The sequence below is a fragment of the Tursiops truncatus genome, chromosome X, assembly GCF_011762595.2.
Source record: "Tursiops truncatus isolate mTurTru1 chromosome X, mTurTru1.mat.Y, whole genome shotgun sequence".
Taxonomy (NCBI): domain Eukaryota; kingdom Metazoa; phylum Chordata; class Mammalia; order Artiodactyla; family Delphinidae; genus Tursiops; species Tursiops truncatus.
The window spans coordinates 87988416-88010987 of record NC_047055.1 but is presented as its reverse complement, the minus strand read 5'-3'; the positions used below and the strand labels follow the sequence as shown (position 1 = coordinate 88010987).

General features: G+C 52.0%; 1 protein-coding gene across 2 annotated transcripts; it reads left to right on the top strand.

Moving 5' to 3' along the window:
- On the top strand, positions 1–22460 carry UBA1 (ubiquitin like modifier activating enzyme 1). Of its 2 annotated transcripts, none has more exons than XM_033850071.2 (26): positions 1–148; positions 8078–8194; positions 8324–8382; positions 8483–8651; positions 8739–8873; positions 9830–9936; positions 10196–10286; positions 10393–10525; positions 11010–11107; positions 11202–11348; positions 11478–11654; positions 11780–11884; positions 11972–12052; positions 12423–12578; positions 14239–14404; positions 14558–14754; positions 16752–16816; positions 17058–17253; positions 17973–18047; positions 18167–18356; positions 19718–19806; positions 20101–20193; positions 20322–20513; positions 21687–21788; positions 21893–21993; positions 22131–22460. In XM_033850071.2, the coding sequence occupies exons 2-26, from the start codon at positions 8078–8080 to the stop codon at positions 22264–22266; spliced, it is 3177 nt and encodes a 1058-aa protein (XP_033705962.1). In that variant the 5' UTR covers positions 1–148; the 3' UTR covers positions 22267–22460. The 2 variants fall into 2 exon arrangements, with proteins under 2 accessions (XP_033705962.1, XP_033705960.1); XM_033850069.2 differs by lacking the exon at positions 1–148 and adding an exon at positions 3435–3596.
- The last annotated feature ends 112 nt before the right edge of the window (positions 22461–22572 follow it).

Below are 22572 nucleotides of genomic sequence, written 5' to 3'. Positions count from 1 at the left end.
CAAACAGGGGGCCCTCCAAGGCCCCGCGCTTCCGAGCCCCGCGGAAACTCTGGCTCTTCTTGTACAACGGAGGTGGTTCGCTCTTCCGTTGCCCCGTGGCTTCGGCTCATCTCCAGCAGGAAGGCGAGGCTTCCGCCCGGCGCAGGGGGTAAGCTGGAGCACGGTACCCCCAACCCCCTGGACAGCATTTGAGGGAGGGGGCTCAATTTCGGGGATCCCCGAATGGGCATATTTAGAGGCTCTGAGCCCGGTGTGGCATTTAGAGGTGGCTGTTTTTGAGGGGACCCTTAGCAAGTGGCGTTTAGGGACTCCGGGGTGGGACTTGGGAGTCTGTTTTAAGGAGCGTCCCTCGGAGGCAGGGTTTATACCCCTTGGAGACAGGGTTTAGGGGGATGTTTGGGGAGACCCTTAGGGTTCGTGTATGAATACTCTGTCCACGAGGCAGGATTTGGTGTGCTTCCCCAAGGTAGAGGCAAAGTTTGAGGTTCCTGAACTCAGGGCGGAATTTTGGGGGGGCTTGTTTCAGGAAAGGTTCTGGTGACGGTGGGAACGTTTGGGACCGACATGGCATGTGGACCTATCGAATGGCCTTTTTGACCTCTGGTTCAGTTATGATGTCTCACCGCGGAGAGACTAGACACATCTGGGCCCACAAGTTTTTTTAGGAACAGGAACACCCAGCCCAGGCTGTGGAAGTAACACCGGAACCTAGTGTGCTAGGTTCTTCCCGAGGGGACAGTGTGCCACGGGGCCTTCATGGACCGTGGCTTTATTCGTCATTCATAAGGAGGTGGGCTGTTTTGGAAGACCTTTTTTTTTTTTTTTTTTTTTTTGCGGTACGCGGGCCTCTCACCGCTGTGGCCTCTCCCGTTGCGGAGCACAGGCTCCGGACGCGCAGGCTCAGCGGCCATGGCTCACGGGCCCAGCCGCTCCGCGGCATGTGGGATCCTCCAGGACCGGGGCACGAACCCGTGTCCCCTGCATCGGCAGGTGGACTCCCAACCACCGCGCCACCAGGGAAGCCCTGTGGAAGACCATTTTTGCCTTTTTCGCACCTGGTCCATTGGAAGTGTCAGCATATGAATTATTCACGAGGGGGTGGATCAGCGTGCTGAAGGGGTGTGCTGAAAGGGGCGTTCTGCAGTCTGCCGGGCAAATTAGATCTCATTTATTAAGCGTAAAGGTGAGTAGCACCCCGAGTTTTCTGTGGCTTTTCTAGGGGCATTGTGCATAATTCATGAGGGGCGTAGCTTTTACGGCTTCATCTGCATGATCCGCTGTTAGCTTTCCCTTAGAGGTTTCAGGATTTAAATTTTGCGTCTCAGCGAAGGGACGAGGCCTCGCTCATTGTTCATTCCTTACGGCCCGGTAATCCCAGATTATCAGCAAAGGCTCTAGATTCAAGTCCCATCGATCCTTGCCAGCTGTGTGATCTTTGGCAAATATTTCTGTGAGCCTGAAAAAATGAGTAAGAGCATAATGATGATCAGATTAGTTTACACTCATTTAGCACTTTATTAGCCTGTTTAATCTCCACAACAATTCTAGGTGGTAGGTTATTATTGTCCCATCTTATAGATGAGGAAACTGGGACACCGGGAAACTAAGTAATTTGCCTAAGGTTACTCAGTCAGTGAGTCTGAGTCTACAGTCCTGAGTCTGTAGTCTTAATCAAATGTCATAATGTCTCTCTCCCATCCACCCAATTCAATGGTACTACTACTACTGTTAGTCATGTAGCACTGCCTGCCAGGCACTGTTCTGAGACCTTTCTACATATTTATTCATTTAAGCTTCATCACAAGGTAGTTTACTATTGTTCTCATTTTATGGGTGGGGAAACAGTGGCCCAGAGAAGTGAAGTGCCTGGTCCCAAGTCACACAGCTAGTCATCAGTGGATGGAAATGATTTTTGTGAGGGTTTAAGAACTCTCTAAGGAGGTCACCTTTGAGCTGAGACCTGAAGGACAAGAAGGAACCGATTTCCTGCTCTGCATTCCTGAGACCAGTGGTGCAGTGCATGGAAAGGACACACAACAGGAACCACCACATAGTGGGCGATCAGTTAATGTGATCTATTATTATTATTATTTGACAGAATCGTACTGGATGCTTATCGTGTGCCTGGGGCTTTGGTATACAGTCGTATCTCTGGTGACCTGGTAGTCTCTCCTACCTATTTAATGGACATTGGTGGCCTTAGCACTCTGTTTTCCAGTGTAATTCTGGAAGGGTGTTTCAAGGCACTATTTTTTAGATAATGTCCCAAGTTGGGGGTTTCTCTAGTGGCTGGGTACACCCTCACCCATAAGTAATTTTATATTAATATAAAATATATTTACATATCACCTTTAAATTAATATATAATACTTAAAAAATTTAGCGTTGCCCTGTGCCAGCACTGCTCTGAGCTCATTCCGTAGTTCATATTCTCTGGTTTTCACAGTGACACATTTTGCCTTTACGATGTAGATGGGTTCTACTACTATCCCCATTTTACAGTTGTAGAAACTGAGGCACCTGCCAGCGGTATGTGGTAAACCTGGATTTGGTTGGACCAAGGCAGCCCCGGTGCAGTTAGTTAAGGGAGGAGGCAGCTGCACTTCTCTTGGGTTTCCCCTGTGGTTCTGCAGCACCTTTCATCATTCATGAACGGGAAGGGGTGACCAAGTTGCCTCGCCTGGAGGACCATAATCCCTACTTGCTGGAGAGGGCTGTCTTGAGTGTATCTGTCCATTCAGACTCATGCATAATTCATGAGTAACTGGGTGGGACCTTTCTTGACCTCTCTGAGTTTCCAGGTTGGGCTGCTGCAGCATCATCATTCATTATTCATGAGCTGGGGGAGTGTCTTTTCCCTGTGTTAGCCCTATTTCCCTGCTTACTGGGTATTAGATGCAGTAATGGGCGGACCTGTCTCTTTTGTTCTTGCCCACCGGGCCTCATGCATTACTCATGATAAGATGTGGCCTCGGTCTCCTTGGCTTACAGGCTGCAGCAAGATCATTCATTATTCATGAGCATTGGGGTGTGACTTCCATGTTTTAACATTGGCTTTCTGGTTGCAGGGTGTTAGTCAACCAGCCACCCGGCCTCGTGCATAATTCACGATCAGGAAGTGTGGACTTGATGTCCTTTCTTGGTTTCCATGGTAGCCTGGCTGTAACAATGTATTCATTATTCACCTTCCATGGGCGTGCCCTCTATGTCGTTTTACCTGTTTTCCTAGTTACTGCTATAGTAACCACCAGGTGGCGCTATTCGCCTTCGAAGGAGTCACAGACAGGCAGGGGCCGTCATGCATGATTCATAAACGGGCGCGGCCTGCCTGCATCCGGGTTTCTGGGGGTGGGGCCCAAGGTTTTGTTCCGGCCCCGGGCTCAACGGCCGCCATCTTGTGTCGGCGGCGGCTGACGGTAAGGAGGTCCCAGGGACGAGCACAACCACTACGGCCTGAGGAGGAGAAGGCAGCGACGGCGATTCTAGGCGGCCCAGGCGGCAGGGAGGAGGAGGAGGAGAAGGAGGAGGGTGGCGGCCGGGCTTGGCTTCGGCTCCTAGAGGAGTTGGCGGCGGCGCGACCCGGGGAACCGGCATTGGTAACAAATGGCCTTTCTCAGTTCCTTGGCCGGGGCAGGGGCTTCGCGAAGCATTGGAGGGTCTTGGGTCGGCGCAGGGCTAAGCTGACGTTGGGGCGGGCGGTGATGACTCGGACGCAGGAATCGTTGGAGAGAAGGGGGGGGTAGATATTGGGGCGGGGCCGACATTTCCCATCCGGGACCAGCCCAGTCCCTCGGGCTCCAAAATCTGACCTTAGAGTCAGACCCCCAGAATCTGCTTTTAGAGACTCAGGCCAACATTCCTAGTCAGTGACCTGACCCCCATCCTGAGCCTTGCATCGCAGACCGGAACTTCCCCCAATCAGCAGTAGAGACTTACGGGATCGGTATTCCTGGTCAAAGCCTCCTACCAGTGTATGTCATTAAAGACCTTCCCCAGAATCTCTCTTCATTCACTCCTAGTTCCTCAGTATTTGCTCTCGCAGCTTTCAAGAGGGGCCAGACCTCAGGGAGGGTCCATTTGGCTTCATTTCTAAAAGAGTCTTTTCTAGCATCTTCCTTCAGAACCTACCCCCCCCAACACACACACACACACACACACACACACACACTCCCCCCCCCACCCTCTGCCCTCAGCTTTGAAGGAGTCTAGACCCTGTGAAAGGCCATTTGCGCTTGGCCTCCATGTCAGAGAACACTCCCCCACATCTCAGAGGTCTCCCAACCCACCTTGGCCCAGCATCTTCCCTCCAAAACCTCTCCGGGCCAGCATTTCTATTCAGAGGTTTCCACATAGCACTCACCTTTAAAGACTGCTTTAATTCCTAGAATCTGCCCTTAGAGACTTCCTTTACTTTAAGAGAATGCACCCTTTTTTATGGTCCCAGTATTCTCTTCAGAGAGTACCTCTTGCAGGCCTCAGCATCTCCCCCATCAGACACTCATAACCCCCAGTATCTTCCCTCAGAGCCTCCCAGGGGACCAGACACCAGGGAGGAACTGTTTGGACATAAAATCCTCCATCAGAGATCTCTCTGCCAGCATCTGCCCTTGCAGACCCTGTTGGCTCCTAGCCCCTTCCATCAGAGTCTTGCCTCAAATCCCACGCTTCACTCAGCCTCTGCCTTCAAAAGCCAACCGGGGTTCCAGCTTCTCTCACAGACCCCTTAACCTCACATCAGGCCTAAGAATCTGCCCTCAGAGCCTTTCAGGATTCCAGCATCCTCAGTTAGGCTTTCAGCTTCGTAGGACCCCAACATCATTGTCAGTTGTCCCTTCCCACAACAGGTCCAATTCTCCATCAGAGTAGGAAACCCCTTTCTCTGCATCTACTCTCCGAGCCTCCATGGGGTCCCACATAATTGGTCAGAGAAACCCAACCCCACCTGGGGACCTAGCCAGTATCTGCTTACTGAAGTTTTTAGGGCCAGAACTGTCTGGGCTCAGCCTCCCCTTTCCACTCCTCAGAGCAGCTGCAGTACCTAGCACGTACCAATCAGAGATCAACACAAGACCTTTGTACTCCATTAGAAATCCCTCCACGACCCCACCCCGGGCCTCAGCATCCACCCTCATAGCCTCCTGGGACTCTGACATCAATGTCAGAGACACCTTTTCCCTGCAAATCCCAGTTATTTTTGGTCAAAGATTTCCCTCTGCCACCAGTGAAGACCCCCCAGGGCCCCAGCATCCCCCTGATGGAGAACACCCCCACCCCTAGACCCCAGCGTCTTCCCACAGCCTCCTTGGACTGCAGAGTCCCCCACCCATTCCCTGTGCAGCCGCTGGGGCCTCAGGTGCAACTTCCTGGCCCTTTCGTAAAAACTCCTTTTCCAAGGACCCAGATATGAGTCTTAACAACCTTGCCCAGCACCACCCCTCCTGCCCCCCAGGGCTTCTAACATCCCCTTTCCCATCTCCCTCTGAGCCTCCAAGGGCTCAGACAACCGTCTCCTGACTCTTTTATATTCCCAGGGACCTCTCAGTTAATCCCTCCTAGGAGGCTTGACGGGCCCCAGCATCCTGTGCCCTAGCTTCTCTCTATCCTGATAACTTGACCCTGTGTCTGCCCTCTCTCAGACCTGCTCCAGGACTCCTACCTCAAACCTCCTTCTCTGGTTTGGGTGGTAGACAATGCTCAGGCTTCAAAATCAGCAGATTGGAGACCTCAGGCAGGTTCTGAAACTCTCTAAGCCTCAGTTCAGCTTTGCTGAACAATTGATAGTGTATGTGTTCTAATTGGGGCCTGAGCATGTGTTGAGAGAGAAAGGTTTCGAATTTATGCTGGGGGTGGAGGATCTTAGCTCCTCTCTGGGGTTTCTGCCCCAGACCCCTTCTGCTTGCCTTGAGACTGGCCTGTTCCAAATCTCTGCGATTGAAATCCACTCTCAGACCATCAACCAAAACCTGCTTAGACCCTTGTTGCCAGCATTAGGGGTCCAGATGTCAAAGGTCCAGATAGCAGAGATCTCTCTGGCCCTGGATCATCTCTGATTTCGGAAGTGGGAAGATGGTGTGTCCCAAACAACCAAATCAGTGACAAGGCAAGGCGATAACTAAGTAGTGGAGGCCTCTGCAGGTGCCCAGGGAGGAGCTTATGTCCTTAAGCCTCTGAGTTCTGACCACAGACCTTGACTCTTTTAACCTCCCTAGCAGCCCTTTGAGGATATTTCTGTTTGCCCCTGCTTTGGGGGAAAAAAAGGGGGGCTCAGAGGAAATGAGATACCTATCACGCGTCAGGAAGTCAGTAAATGGAAAAATATGATTTGCCTTGGTCTCCCTACTAACTCACCAAGCCTCTTCTACCCAAGTTGGTTCTTGGCGTTCCCAGCAGTTCAGCTAGATGACTTGGACCTAGCCAGCCTCCTGGGTCCCCCTCCCTCACCCCTCATCTCTTAGCCCTGTGGGCTGGGCCCTGAGCTGGGTCCTGACTCTGTTCCCCCAGGAGGCATTGGCAAACAGTCCAGCACCAGCTGCATGACTGGGCAAGTGACTAGAGTTCTCTTAGCCTTTGTTTTCTTACTTGTGACATGGGTATAAGGTTATCTGGTTCATAGGCATTGTTAGGATTATACAAAGCCCTTTACTCTGAGATTGACAGGCAGTAAGCTCTTGGTAGATGGTAGAGAGCTCCTGTCGTCTTGCTTAGTGCTAGCATGTGACAAGCGCCAAGATGGAATCTTAGGTACAGTGGGGGTACTTGGTGTGATTGGGTGTCAGAAAAGGCTCAGTGTAGGAGAACAGAGGCTCAGAGGAGCATTGGGGGTGGGGGGGAGTGATTGGGGGTCCTGTTGTCTCCAGCGTCTGGAACCAGTCCCCCCCCCCCCCCCGGCCAATTTCACTTCCACAGCAGCCTGCATTGTTCTGTCTCTGGGACCTAGTCCTCATGAGCTCAGGTTTTTCCATTTGTCTGGCAAGGACATTCGGCCCTTCCTTGCAGGGTCAGGACCGTTGAGGGGATGAAACGCCATAGCATCAGGAAGCAGCCTGGGCCTCAGGGTCAGCAGATCCCCGGGTGGTTCCAGCTTGGCCACTCTCTTTGTGGGAACCTAGGTCAAGTCACCAAACTTCCCTGAGTGAGTTTCTTTTCCTCCAGTGTGAGTTGCCAGCGTTACTGATAGTAGTCCAAACCCCACAGGGGTGCCCTGAGGACAGAGTGAGGCACAGATCATAAAGTGATCTGTGTTTGACATTTGGCCCAGGGAGGACTCCTAATAAATATTCGTTTATCATTATTGTTGATCTGTTTTAGGGACTCCACACTCAGACAGGGCTTGGGAAGTGTGTGTTTTCTCTCTCCCTGCGACCTCTTTTATTGGCCCTGGGTGTTTTCCCCTCCCAGAGCTGGGGGTGGTGGGAAGCAGATTGGATTTTGTGAAACTCTCCTCCGTGAGCCCCCCTGGGAACTGAGTTCTCAGCACAATATCTCCTGCCATCATGCCACCCTGATGGATGTCCAAGCCGCGTTTCCCTCTCAAACCCCTGTCACTAGAGTTAAGGGAGAGGAGGGCTGCTTGCTATTGCCTACCTGTTCTGTACCAGGCTTTTTGGTCTGTGTTATATCTCGTCACATCAACAGCTCAATGGGGTAGGTAAGTGCTCTTCTCACCCCTGTTTTACAGGCAAGGGAACCGAGGCCATAGGGGTTAAATGATGACTGTCAAGGAGTGCCAGGGTCTGACCTGAAGCTACATCCTTTCTCTGACTTCCTGACAAGTACATTCTTGTCACTCCTTTCCCCCCACAGTATTGGAGTCTCTCGCTCATTATGCTGGGCTGGGGAGAAAGGCGAATGGCCTAGTGGTTAGCAGCATGGATTGCAAGCCAGACCACCTGGGTTCAGATCTTAGCTCTGACAGCTGTGTGACCCTGGGCAAGTCACCTCACCTCTCTGTACCTGTCTCCTCTTCTGTAAAATGGGGATATTAGCCCTTACGTCTTCCCTTTCCCCACAATCACCACTAACCAACAGGAACACCCACATGCCCTAGGCTCATCTCTGATCTCTTTTTTCCTTCCAGATGTCCAGCTCGCCGCTGTCCAAGAAACGTTGCGTGTCCGGGCCTGATCCAAAGCCGGGTTCTAACTGTTCCCCTGCCCACTCCGTGTTGTCCAAAGTGCCCTCGGTGCCAACCAACGTGAGTGTCTTCTTCCTGGAGACTGGCAGGCGGGGTGGTGGGTGGGAAAGTCTTCTGTATCGCTGTCCCATCTGTCCCTCCCCTCCTCCTGCATGTCTCCCTGAACCTGTTCTTCCCCTCCATCTCTAGGGAATGGCGAAGAACGGCAGTGAAGCAGACATAGATGAGGGACTTTATTCCCGGCAGCTGTAAGTGGGGCCGAGGTTGGACTGTGAGGTGGGAGGGGGCACTGAGTGGATAGGGTCAGAAGGGCCTGGCCCTGACCTGAGACACCCCCTAACCTGGCAGGTATGTGTTAGGCCATGAGGCAATGAAGCGGCTCCAGACGTCCAGCGTACTGGTATCAGGCCTGCGGGGCCTGGGCGTGGAGATTGCCAAGAACATCATCCTTGGTGGGGTCAAGGCTGTCACTCTGCATGACCAGGGCACTGCCCAGTGGGCCGACCTATCCTCACAGGTACCTCTTCCCATCGCCCTTCTCTGCTGAGACCCCATCCCCCAGGCTACACAGCCAGTTCATTTCTTTCCTCATTCCCCTTTGCAGTTCTACCTGCGGGAGGAGGACATTGGGAAAAACCGGGCTGAGGTTTCCCAGCCCCACCTGGCTGAGCTCAACAGCTACGTGCCTGTCAGCGCCTATACTGGACCCCTCGTAGAGGACTTCCTCAGTGGCTTCCAGGTACCTTGGGCCACCGCCCGACCTCCTGCCCAGTTCTCTCAGAGCCCATCTCTGGTTTATTCATATGATCAATATTTAATGGACTAGCCCGGGTGCCAGGTTTCATGCTGAGGCTGCAGCTAGGGGATGCGAGCAGGCTTTAGACGCTGGACCTGCCTCTTCAGGGGGAAGATGTGAGCCAGCAGACAGGACAGCATAGTGCACAGACTGGAGCCAAACCGCCTTGGCACAAGTCTCTCATTGTACTGGTGTGACCTTGGGCAGGTCACTGAGTCTCCTGTGCCTGCCTTTTGTCTGTTTGTAGACATGGGAATGGTAATAATGCCAACTTCATAAAGATTTTGTGAGGGCTAAGCACTTAGAATAGCAGCTGGTTTTTTATTAAATAAAAACCCTGGGCTGGAAAGAGGAGCTGTGGGAGCTGAGATTGTGCCCTGGGGTGTCCCAGCAAGCCAGGACACGGCTGCCGAACCCTGATGTAGCTATGGGAGCTCACCCTGATGGAATGGGTGGGCATTCAGGCAGAGAGCTAAGTCCCAAGGATCATGGCTGAGCAGGTGTTGTCCTGAGAATTGGGAGCAAGTGGGTGTGGTAGGAGTGAGCTCGGACTTTGGCTGAGGATGAAGTTTTACTTCTGTGTCTCGCAGGGCATGGCAGGGTTGTAGGCAGGCAGCAGTGGGTGTTGGCAAATGAAGGAATCAGCTGTTGTCCAGACTCTGTCCTCCCAGCTGCCTCTTTACCTTGCCTGCCATAGTTTAGGGATTCACATTTCTCTTCACTGAGTTTCACCTGGGCTGAATCTGATACATGGTAGATACTTTGTATTTGTGATAGAGAGCTGAACCAGCAAAGCCTTAAGGACTCCCTGAGGCCTCACACCAGCCTTCCTCCACCATCTCCCCCTTTCCCCTTTCCCCTGGTGCTGGGCCCTCGCCTGAGCTGCCATCTCTCCACAGGTGGTGGTCCTCACCAACACCCCCCTGGAGGACCAGCTGCGGGTGGGTGAATTCTGTCACAGCTTTGGCATCAAGCTGGTGGTAGCAGACACACGGGGCCTGTTTGGGTGAGTGCCCCCACCCTTTTCCCCTGACCCCTGCCATGCCCAGGAAAAGACCCCCAACCTCTGACTGCCCTCAGCCCCCCTCAGCCCCTTGGGTTTTGGATGTTGTGTCTTTACCTCACCCCATGTAGCATGAGTGCCATCTGATTCCCAGCAGTGATGGGCTGAATTTGCTCAGCAAGTACTTGCTGCATCTTGAGGGACACGTGGGGTCCCTGAGCGCGTGGGACTCGAGCATCAGCCCTGTTGCCTCCCTCTACAGGCAGCTCTTCTGTGACTTTGGAGAGAAAATGATCCTCACAGATTCCAATGGGGAGCAGCCGCTCAGTGCTATGGTTTCTATGGTCACCAAGGTGAGGAGGGCAGCCTCAGGGGTCCTGGCAGGCAGATGGGCGGCAGGCCTTCCTGTCTGCTCCCGGTACCCTGGGCCTGCCTCTGAGGTACTCCTCCTTTAACCAGGACAACCCCGGTGTGGTTACCTGTCTGGATGAGGCCCGGCATGGCTTTGAGAGTGGCGACTTTGTCTCCTTTTCGGAAGTACAGGGCATGATTGAACTCAATGGAAGTCAGCCCATGGAAATCAAAGTCCTGGGTGAGCTAGGGCCATGGGGAATCATGGGAGATAGGAGGTGTTTCCCTGGACTCTGCGTGAGGGGAGGCACATCCTGGGTGTCTGAGATGAACCAGAGACAGAGTCCCCTGGGGTCCACCCAGAGCTGGGGACATGGGAGAGAAGTGCTGTCTCGTGTTTGAGCTGTTCCTAGAAGAGGCTCCTGGTATCTACATTGAGGGGGAAAAGGTCTCTGGTGTTTGAACAAAGCAGATCAGAGGATCCACTCATGTCTGACTGGATTCGGACAGGGAGCAGAGAATGTCTTCTAGTGTAGACTTGGGGTCAGGGACACAGGGTCCCATGGGCTCTGAGCTGGGCGAGAGGGTAGATGGTTTCTGAAGTTCGAGTGGAATCGATTACTCCTGATGTCTGGGCTGGGTCAGGGATGGATTTTTCCTCATCTTGTGGGTGTTGTGGGTTTTAGGAAGGGTGGGTAGCCTGACAGTTTCCCTGTCTACCCTAGGTCCTTACACCTTTAGCATCTGTGACACCTCCAACTTCTCTGATTATATCCGTGGAGGCATCGTCAGCCAGGTCAAAGTACCCAAGAAGATCAGCTTTGTGAGTGTGGGGAGTAGTGGGCTCTGGGGGTGGTGCCAGGCATTTCCATGTTCTCCATTCTTCTCTTCTGGTTCTGATGCTCCGCCCCCCACAGAAATCCTTGCTGGCCTCCCTGGCAGAGCCTGACTTTGTGATGACGGACTTCGCCAAGTTTTCCCACCCTGCCCAGCTGCACATTGGGTTCCAGGCCCTGCACCAGTTCTGTGCTCAGCATGGCCGGCCCCCTCGGCCCCGCAATGAGGTGGGTAGGTGGGTGAGCCAGCCAGGGCAGATGACCTTGGCATCGAAGGCCCACAGTGCCTCTCTACCTAGCCCCCCACCCCCCACAGTGGCCTCACAGGCATGCTCTTGGTTCCTTCTGCCCCACCAGGAGGATGCCACAGAGCTGGTGACCTTGGCCCGGGCTGTGAATGCTCGAGCCCTGCCAGCGGTGCAGCAGGACAGCCTGGATGAGGACCTCATCCGAAAGCTGGCATATGTGGCTGCTGGGGATCTGGCACCGATAAATGCCTTCATCGGGGGTCTAGCTGCCCAGGAGGTCATGAAGGTCAGCACAGATGGAGAAGGACAGGGTTGGGTTGGGCCAGACACCTCCCTGATTCCATCGCTTGTCCTTCTGTGTCAGGCCCCAGTTAACCACTGACCACTTGCCCTGTCCTGCCCAATCCCCAGGCTTGCTCCGGGAAGTTTATGCCCATCATGCAGTGGCTGTACTTTGATGCACTGGAGTGTCTCCCCGAGGACAAAGAGGCCCTCACGGAGGACAAGTGCCTCCCGGTATGTGAGTGGGGCCCTGGGGGAGATGTCATTGGGGGCATTTCTGGTGAGGCCTTTCTGTGACCCTTCTCCCTCTGCATTCCTCAGCGCCAGAACCGTTATGATGGGCAGGTAGCTGTATTTGGCTCACACCTGCAAGAGAAGTTGGGCAAGCAGAAGTACTTCCTGGTGAGTGATCCACTGGGACAGCCACTTTCTTCATCTCCTGTGGCCTCTGGCTACCTCTTAAGGGGTCTCCTTCTGCCTCCTGAGGGCGGGTCTTTGGTTCTTATATCTCTACCGCATGACTTTTGCCATTTTCTTTTATCTTGAGGGAAAGCCTGGTGTGTCCTTCTGTTTCCACCATCTTGTGCCTCCTCCCTCAGATGCCTGGGTTATTTCTCATAGCCCTGGCACTTGAGGATGTGGCACTAGACCCACCTCTCCCCTCTCTTGCTATCTTCAAGGGGAGTGAGAGTGAGGAGTGATGAGTGACTTCACTCACACTGACCTGCATCATCCTGACTAGCCTCTTTCTCTCTTCTTGGCTGTCTTCTAGGTGGGCGCAGGGGCCATTGGCTGTGAACTGCTCAAGAACTTTGCCATGATTGGGCTGGGCTGTGGGGAGGGCGGAGAAATTGTCATCACAGACATGGACACCATTGAGAAGTCAAATCTGAACAGACAGTTTCTGTTCCGGCCCTGGGACGTCACGGTGAGAGTGGTGGGGGTAGGAGGTGGGACTTTGTCATCTTGTTTTCCTCTTTTGTTCTCATTCTTGGAAAAGGGGCTTTACCACCTTTTTCTTTCCTTTACCTTCTCTCTGTCACTCGTTCAACAAACATTGAGTACCCTTCCATCGAATCTACCGTTTTTTATCTCCTTTTTTTTTTCTTTTTCCTTGACTTCTTATGAGTGCTGGTTGGGACAGTGTGTTGGGGGTCCCAAGTTCAATGATTCACTAGTCCCCTAGGACTCAGCAGTACTCAGCATGTAGTTGTACTCACAGTTAACGATTTCTTCTGGCAAAAGGATGCGTAACAAAATCAGCAAAGGGAAGTGGCTCATGGGGTGAAGTCTGGGGGAGACCAGGCACAAGTTTCCAAGACTCCTCTCCCAGTGGAGTCGCACAGGACATGCGTAATTCCCCTAGTAGCGAGTTGCAACAGCACGTGAAATGTTGCCAACCAGGGAAGCTCGTTAGAGACACAGTACCCAGGGTTTTTACTGTGGTCTGGTCACATAGGCACCTTCTGCTGGTAATGTCCCCAAATTCCAGACTCCCAGAAGGAGAGCAGGAGTTCAGCATAAACCACGGGGTTTGCTTAAGCAGTCTAGGCACAGTGAGAAGCCCTTACCAGGTACTGAATGGCAAGAACCCTCCAGAAGTCCAGGTTCCCAGACTGCAGCCAAGGGCCAACCTGGCCAGCAGGCCTCTTTCCTAGGAGAGTACTTGTGCTAGGTTCACTCTTCTCTGCACAGATAGAAGCTGGGTTATATGGTGATCTAGTTAGGAAGCCTTCTGTAGGGGACAGTGTCATTGTTGCCTGGCCAGGATCGATTCCCCTTTTGTTCATTCATTTATTCACCAAGTAGTTATTGAGTAAGTTCTGTTCTAGGTACACCAAGGAAACAAAGATTTTAGTGGACGGGGACAGACAGTAAACAGCACAGTACAATAGCGAAGTTTATAGTCAACGTCCATAAGTGCTGTGCAGAGGAAACAACAAAAACAAGATGAGGGAAGTGGGCAGGCCAGGGAGATCGGTTTGCAGTTTTGATTACAGTGGTTAAGGAAGGGCTCATTTCTGCCGACTTGGAGGGCATGAGGGAATAGAGTCCCTTCTTCTGGGGAAGAGTGCTCCAGGCCAAGATCCTGAGGTGGGAGGGTAATAGGAGATGAGCTAGAGGAAACGGGGGCCAACTCATTTTGCCTTCAGTGGAGGTGGGAGCCAAGGGAGGGTTTTCAGCAGAGGAGGGACGTGACCTGATTTGGACTTTGAAAGGATCCTCCTTGTCTGTGTGCTAAGATTCTGTTTTGTTTGGGGGAATGTTCCCCAGCCCTGGGTGCCGTTAACTGCAAGAACAATAGAAGTTGGGTAGGCAGAAGAACAAGTGGCTGGCCTATCGTCTCCAGCCTGTGTCTGTGCACTGCTTCCCTTTTCACTGAGCCCCTGCCATATCCGTCACAGCCCTAGCCATGTGGTACTGTCACGAACTGTCTCCTGCCAAACCAGGGAGCCTCCTGAACTCAGGGCTTGGTTCTTCCCAGCATTAAATAAGCCAGCCTTCAGGAGGACAGCTCTGTGGAGGTTTGCTGGTGCATGCATGAATAACTGAGTTCTGTTCCCCCATTCCTACCCGTCCCCCCCCAGAAGTTAAAGTCTGACACAGCTGCTGCAGCTGTGCGCCAGATGAATCCGCACATCCGAGTGACAAGCCACCAGAACCGTGTAGGCCCTGACACCGAGCGCATCTATGATGACGATTTCTTCCAAAACCTGGATGGTGTGGCCAACGCCCTGGATAATGTGGATGCCCGTGAGTTTGGAGGCGGGAGAGGAGGTCAGGGGCCAACTTGCGTGCGTGCGTGCGTGCGTGTGTGTGTGTGTGTCTTGGAGGTGCCTGTCTTCCATTCTCCTGATGTCCATTTCTTGGCACTCACGTTTTGTTGTGACCCCTCCCGCCCCCCAGGCATGTACATGGACCGCCGCTGCGTGTACTACCGTAAGCCACTGCTGGAGTCAGGCACACTGGGCACCAAGGGCAATGTGCAGGTGGTGATCCCCTTCCTGACAGAATCATACAGCTCCAGCCAGGACCCGCCTGAAAAGTCCATCCCCATCTGCACACTGAAGAACTTCCCCAATGCCATCGAGCACACCCTGCAGGTGATCAGCATGGGGGGAGAGGGCAGGGGTCAGGCACCCGGCCTCACGGCCACTGGCCCCTGTGCTTTTTCTTTAAACCTTCCTCTCTTACTTTCTATCTTGCAACCTTGGTTTCTAGAATGATTCATTCTTTTTTTTAAAACTTTTTTTTTTTTTTGTGGTACGGGGGCCTCTCACTGTTGTGGCCTCTCCCATTGCAGAGCACAGGCTCTGGACACGCAGGCTCAGTGGCCGTGGCTCACAGGCCCAGCCGCTCCGCGGCATGTGGGATCTTCCCGGACCGGGGCACGAACCCGTGTCCCCTGCATTGGCAGGTGGACTCTCAACCACTGTGCCACCAGGGAAGCCATTTTTTAACTTTTGTTTTGAAAACTTTTCAACATTTAGACAGATACAGAGAATAGTGTGGGGAACACTCAAATACTCTTAGATTTAACATTTGTTAACGTTTTGCCACATGCTCTTCATAGATTCATGTGACTTTTTCTTGTTTTGGTGAAGTATATTGTGGCCATCACAATGCTTCACTCCCTCTGCTTCTTCGAAGGGAGGATGTATTCGCACATAACAGGGTCTCAACTTCAGCACTGGTGACAGTTGGGGCCCGATATCTCTTTATCATGGGGGCATCCTGAGCACTGTAGGATGTTTAGCAGAATCCCTGGCTCCTACCCACTAGATGCCAGTAGCACCCCCTTCCATTTGTGGCAACTAAAAATGTCTTCAGACATTGCTGGATGTCCCCTGGGGGCAAGATCTCTCCCAGGTGAGAACTGCCCCCAGGTAAGAACTGCCGTGTCTAACCAAAACACCACCTTCGTGCTGAACAAAGTTAATGGTAATTCTTACTGTCTCTCCTAGTTACTTATTTGTTTCTAATACTCAGTCCATATTCAGGTTTCCCCTGCTGTTGCTCAAAATGGGTTTAATAGCTGGTTTTCCAGGTTGATTTTGTTTGCGTGATGCATATACATACAGAATACAGAGCAGTGCACATATTATCTGGCTGAGTTTTTTACAAAGCGAACATATCTAGGTTGTCCAGCACCTAGGCCTACAGACCAGAACCTAAGGATAACCATTGTGTTATCAGATGATTCTTAGTACAGTCTTTGAGAGCAAACCATTCAGAACGTTTAGTAAAAGTATGGGGCGGTGGGAACAAAATAGGGAGGGGGGAAAAAACAGTTCCCTCTATCACTTTCCCTTCTGCCCCTGCAGTTCCAGACTGGGTGTCTTTGTATTTGTGCACCCACCACAGACTCACTAGGCCATGAGTGACCTTGGACTTAGCCTCCCCATGCCTTGATGAAATGGAGGTGACAGCAGTATATACTTTATGGGGTTGTAAAGCATTTAGCATTCACTATGTATCTGGTGCTGTTTTAAATAAACTTTAAATATATACATACTTGGCAACCCGTGAGGTACATACTACTGTTACAGTATCTGTTTTGGAAAGGAGGGCACAGAGTTAAGTGTCACTGTGTGTCCCTGAAGTCGCAAAGCTAGATACTGTGTAGCGGAGCTGGTTTTGATCTCTGACATCTATATCCTCCAAACCCCCTCACCAGTGACAGCACTTACTGTTCTAGGAATTCTCAGAGGGCAGAGCCTCTGTCCAGTTTGCTGCTGAGTCCTCAGGGCCTGTATAGGACCGTAATTTTAAATATGTAATGTAATTTAAAAATACACGTAACTGAATTATTTCTTTTTTATTGAGGCATGACATACCTCACGTAAGGTACACAGAACTAAATTTTTTTCACGCATTCACTAGTGTAACTGCTGTCCAGATCAAGTTCATTGGTTTTTCAAATTGAGGTGCTGGGGGCGGGTGGAGTGGGGAAGGTTGGGAACAGTGATGGCGGGGCTTACCTTCTGCCAGAGCAGCTTTGTTCATCCTGTTTGATTTGTTCACTGATGGTCTTTCTAATGCCTCCAGAAGCCCATTTTGTCAACCATCGCCCCCTGTAATCTGTTTGCTTTGTCTGCAGTGGGCTAGAGATGAATTTGAAGGCCTCTTCAAGCAGCCGGCAGAAAACGTCAACCAGTACCTCACGTAAGTAACCAAATGCCCCCTCACCCCACCCACTGCCCTCCAGCCAGAGCATCCTGTCTGCTTTCCTCACCAGTGTGACACCCAGCACCAGGCACACTTCTCAAGTGAGTCAGTGAATGTTGGGGCCTCATTCCACTGGGGGTCAGGACTAGCTTTCCGTGGAGAAAGTGGGGTTGCCCTGGAGCCCACGCTTGGGGCCGCTGTGTAATCCTGCCTTTTTGACCCCTCCAATTCCTGATAGAGACCCCAAGTTTGTGGAGCGGACCCTGCGGCTGGCGGGCACCCAACCCTTGGAGGTGCTGGAGGCCGTGCAGCGCAGCCTGGTGCTGCAGCGGCCATGTACCTGGGCCGACTGTGTGGCCTGGGCCTGCCACCACTGGCACACTCAGTACTCTAACAACATCCGGCAGCTGCTGCACAACTTCCCTCCCGACCAGGTAACGCCCACTTGCCAGGTCCATTTGGTGGGATGCGTTTCCCAGAAACAGGAGCCTGCTGTGCGTTCTCCGTGTGGCTCCTTTCGGTCATTAGTCCAGCTGTGGCAGATGCCCCAAGCATGGGGGTCTCACACGAATGATTAAACTCGACCTGTTTTTGCTGTCCCCTTTCCTTTGAGCAAGAGACTTCACTTCTGTTTCCCTTACCTGTGGTGTGGGCTGACTCACCCACCTCCCAGGACTGTAAGGATCATAGTGGAGAGATTTTGGAGTTAAGAGCTCAGGAATCAGTGGGGGTTCAAATCCCAGCTCCATTTTCATTTGGGCAAGTCACATACCTTCTCTCTGTACTTCAGTTTCCTCATCAGTAGAGATAACAGTAATCTACCTCATGAGGGTTTTTGTGAGGATTTATTAATATTAGCTTAGTACAGTGCCTAGCAATTCATAAGAGTTTGTTAAATGGCTGTGGCTAGCACAGAGTGAGTGCCAGGAGTTTTTTTTCAGTGAGGTGCCCCTGTTTCATTCAGCCTGGCATCAGCACTTCCATCTACAGGACCCTACAGTCTAGGTTGTTCATGATCTATTCTAGCCCCCTGCGCGTGCCCAGCCAGGAATAGTGAGTCAGGGCACATCCAGGGCCAAGGTGAGAAGTTAGGATTGTTAGAGAGGACTCCAATCTCAGGTCCTGCTCCTCAAAATTCTCTCTACTTCCTTAGCTCACAAGCTCGGGAGCTCCATTCTGGTCTGGGCCCAAACGCTGTCCACACCCGCTCACCTTTGATGTCAACAATGTAAGTCTCCTCCTTGGGGTCTCCTAGGGTCAGGTGGAGGGTGCGTGGGTGGGAAGGAGGCCGAGACTCCCCAGGTGAGGGTGGACGTGCTCACCCTTCTGGGCCCTGCCTTCTCCTAGCCTCTGCATCTGGACTACGTGATGGCTGCTGCCAACCTGTTTGCCCAGACCTATGGGCTGACAGGCTCTCAGGACCGAGATGCTGTGGCAGCGCTCCTACAGTTTGTGCAGGTCCCCGAGTTTACCCCCAAGTCCGGCGTCAAGATCCATGTCTCTGACCAGGAGCTACAGAGCGCCAATGCCTCTGTTGGTGAGGATGTTTGGCCAGTCGGCCAGGAGTCACCACCCCAACTTGTCCCCTGCCCAGTCCAGCCTTCTCTGCCCCTGGCACTGCTCTGCAACCCCTGGCCTAAGCCTTCCCCACACCTTCCTTTGAGCCTCCCTTGCTCTGAAATGAGGGTCGGTTGGGTTAAATTCTATCCCTCCTGCCTCCTCCTCCCCACTCCCTGGCCCTCAGGAGAACTAGCTGTTTGTTTCTCTTCCTCTGTGTGTGTTTCCCTTGGAAAGAACAACTTTTCTCTGTTTCTTCTTGATCTGTTTATCTGGAGGGTGTGATTTCCGCCAATGGTCTTGCTCCCTTGGTATCTGCCCCATCTTCCCACCGCCATGTTCCTCTGTGTGCATCTTTGCCATGGTATTGCTCTCCACAGTTTTCCTCATCTCCCTCTCCATATCTCTGCCCCAGTTCCCCATCTCTCTCCATCTCTTTCCCCCAGCTCATGCTGTATATCAGGGGTAAGGGCCAAACAGTGACTCTTCTAGGCTTTGCAGGCCATATAGTGTCTGCAGTTAATCACCTCTGCAGTTGAAGCACAAAAGCAGCCATACACAACATACAAATGAACGAATGTGGCTGTTTTTATTTCCTCCCATGTCCCCATCTTCCTCCCCAAATATATATCTGTCATGTTCCTCTCTGTGTATTTCCTCCATCTTGTTCCTCATATACATGCATACGTATGTATCTGTGTGTAATATATATAAAACATATGCAAGGTCTATGTAAAATATATATAAACTTTGTGTGTGTGTGTATATATACACACACACACACACACACATACACAGCATATATAGGGTATATATAAGATGTATCTATCATGTGTATAAAATTTTTTCTCACCTATCTCATCCTCTGTATATGCCCCTATTCTCCACTCTTCATATATTCTTTCCCCCAGTATCTTAACCTCAATATCCACATCTGCATATTTCTCCCAACTTCCCCTCTATGTATCTTCCCCTGCCTTTTTCCCCTGTATCCTCTTACGTCTCCCCACCTCTCTCTGCATCATTCTTCCTGAGATCTACAGCTCTCCCATCCTGATCTGTCCATCCCCACTTTCTCCTAATGTCTTCATTTTCAGTTCCTTAGAGTCTCTAGAGATACCTCTCTCTTGATATACCTGCCCCCTGTCCCCTGTCTTATTCAGGTTTGTACTCTGTTGTCCTGCTCTCTCCCTCCCCATTGCTCCTCCTCCCTCCCAGGATGTCTTTCCTTTTCAAATCCTTTATCTACCTAAACACCTTTTGCCCCACCTGGGCTCCTGTTTCTACCTTAGACCCTGGCCTGGGGTCTAAAGGGTTGACGGTGTTCCTCTCTCCCTGCAGATGACAGTCGTCTGGAGGAGCTCAAGGCCATACTGCCCAGTCCAGAAAAGCTCCCTGGGTTCAAGATGTACCCCATTGACTTCGAGAAGGTGCTGGGTGGGGGCCCTGGGCAGGCAGTGGGGATGGGCTAAGCACAGATGGGCAGGACAGAACAGGTTCTGGGGATCTAGAGGCAGCCCCAGGCCTTTGTGGGATTGGATCACAGGCCTACTATGGGGCCCTGAACGAATAGATGTTCCCAGCCATGCTTTGTGATCTGAGAGCCCAGCAGGTAATTGCAGTGGAGGATACTTGTGTCTCCGGAGGCCAGGAATCCTCTTCCTCCTCTGATCCTCTCCTTATTGTCTCCCCACCCTCCTCCCTTAACCTCTCACTCATAAAAGGATGATGACAGCAACTTCCATATGGATTTCATTGTGGCTGCATCCAACCTCCGGGCAGAGAACTATGACATTCCCCCTGCAGACCGGCACAAGGTGAGGCAAATCTAGACTTGACGTTTTCACCCCCTCCCAGGCTGCAGTTGCCCACATTCTATCCCTTCTGTAGAATATGAGCTTCTTCTACCCTTAACTTCCTTCCTTGATCCTTTCCTTCCTCACAGAGCAAGCTGATTGCAGGAAAGATCATCCCAGCCATTGCCACGACCACAGCAGCCGTGGTTGGCCTTGTGTGTCTAGAGCTGTACAAGGTGGTGCAGGGGCACCGACAGCTTGACTCCTATAAGAATGGTTTCCTCAATTTGGCCCTGCCTTTCTTTGGCTTCTCCGAACCCCTTGCAGCACCCCGTCATCAGGTGAGGGCCTGCATCAGGGGAAGTGGATTTGTGGGTGGGTGTTGCTCTGTAGAGCTGGCTCTAGTTTGCTTCATAGCCTGTCACCAGGAGAGGGTTTCTGTCAGTGTGTACCTGTTCCTTTTGTTTACCCCCTTGTTCATTTATTCATTCATCATATATATATATATATATATATATATATATATTTTTTTTTTTTTTTTTTTTTTTTTGCGGTACGCAGGCCTCTCACTGTTGTGGCCTCTCCCGTTGTGGAGCACAGGCTCCGGGCTCGCAGGCCCAGCGGCCATGGCTCACAGGCCTAGCCGCTCCGCAGCATGTGGGATCCTCCCGGACCAGGGCACGAACCCGTGTCCCTTGCATTGGCAGGCGGACTCTCAACCACTGCGCCGCCAGGGAAGCCCCATATTTTTTTTTTTTAGTATTTTCTATGTGCTAAGTACCGGTCTGATTCTGCTTGTGGAAGACCTCAGAAAAGATATTTGAATAGTAGATTATGATTAATAACTGCACAATAGTAGCACCCAAAATTTATTGGGTGCTTAGTATGTGAAATGCTTTTGCTTGCTTCGTCATTCACTCAGATATTTACTGAGCACCTACTGCATGCTAGGTACTCTTACAGGTGCTAAGGTTATATTCCTGAAATAGAGTAACACAATAAATGATTTTGGAACCCCAAAAAAAGAACAGGATAAGGAGAACTTGAGAGTACCAGGTGGTGAAGGGATGGGTTTGGGATTTTAGCTGTGGGATAATCAGGAGTGGCCTTACGGAGAAGATGACATGTGAGTCCAGACTTGGAGGAGGTGAGGAGACAGGCCATGAAGGATTTGCCGGGAAGGCATTCCAGACAGAGGGGCCAGTCTCTGCGGGGATATTGAGGTAGGAGTGTGCCTGGGATGTTTGAGGAAGAAGTCGTTAGAACAGAGTGAGTGAAAGGATGAGGGGATAGGAAATGAGGAGAAAAGAATAGGATTCCAATGACTTAAGGCCTTATCTCCATTATCATAAGGGTTTCATTCTTTACTCAAGGCAAGACAAAAGCCATGAGAAAGTTTTGGACACAAGAGGCTTGTGATCTGACTTAGCATGTCTGCATGAGTGGAGGGGGAGACTGATGGGGCTGCGCCCTCTGGTGGCCCCCATCCCATTGGCCTGCTCCTTGTCCCACAGTACTATAACCAAGAGTGGACATTGTGGGATCGCTTTGAGGTACAGGGGCTGCAGTCTAATGGTGAGGAGATGACCCTCAAACAGTTCCTTGACTACTTCAAGGTGAGACCCCTTTCTCTCTCTCACCCCACTGGGGGCGGAGTGTGCAGGCGACTGGCTGGCCTGTCCACCCCCGTGACACTGCTGTCCTCCCCCTTCTCCTCCAGACAGAGCATAAGCTGGAGATCACCATGCTGTCCCAGGGTGTGTCTATGCTCTACTCCTTCTTCATGCCGGCCGCCAAGCTCAAGGAACGGTTGGATCAGCCGTGAGTTGGGTAGTGGGGACCCTCAACTTGGCAGCTGTCCCACTCCTGCTCACTGCCCTTCACCTCCTCTGCCCTCAGCTACCTGCCCCTCTTCACTTACTTTTTGCCTCCCTGACCCTCTGCTCCCCCGCCCCCAGGATGACAGAGATCGTAAGCCGTGTGTCGAAGCGAAAGCTGGGCCGCCATGTGCGGGCCCTGGTGCTTGAGCTGTGCTGCAACGACGAGAGTGGCGAGGACGTTGAGGTCCCTTATGTACGATACACCATCCGCTGACCCCTATCCTCTCCTACAGACTGACCCCAGGCCCCCTCTCCAGACCCCTTCCAGCCCAGGGCTCCCATTTGGCCTCTGTCATCGGCCCAGCTACCCAAGCCTGGTGTTCCCTCTTCGTCCCTCTACCTGAACCCTCTTGCCGCTGCTTCCTACCTTGTTTGGAACCTGAATCCTAATAAAGCGTTGTAAACCCAGATGTGACATAGCTGCTGGTTCCAGGGAAAGAAGGGACTTTCTGGAGCTGTCTGGTTCAGATAGTAACCAAAAGGGCTCAGCCTCACCCCAGCTGCCAGCTTCCTGGGCAGA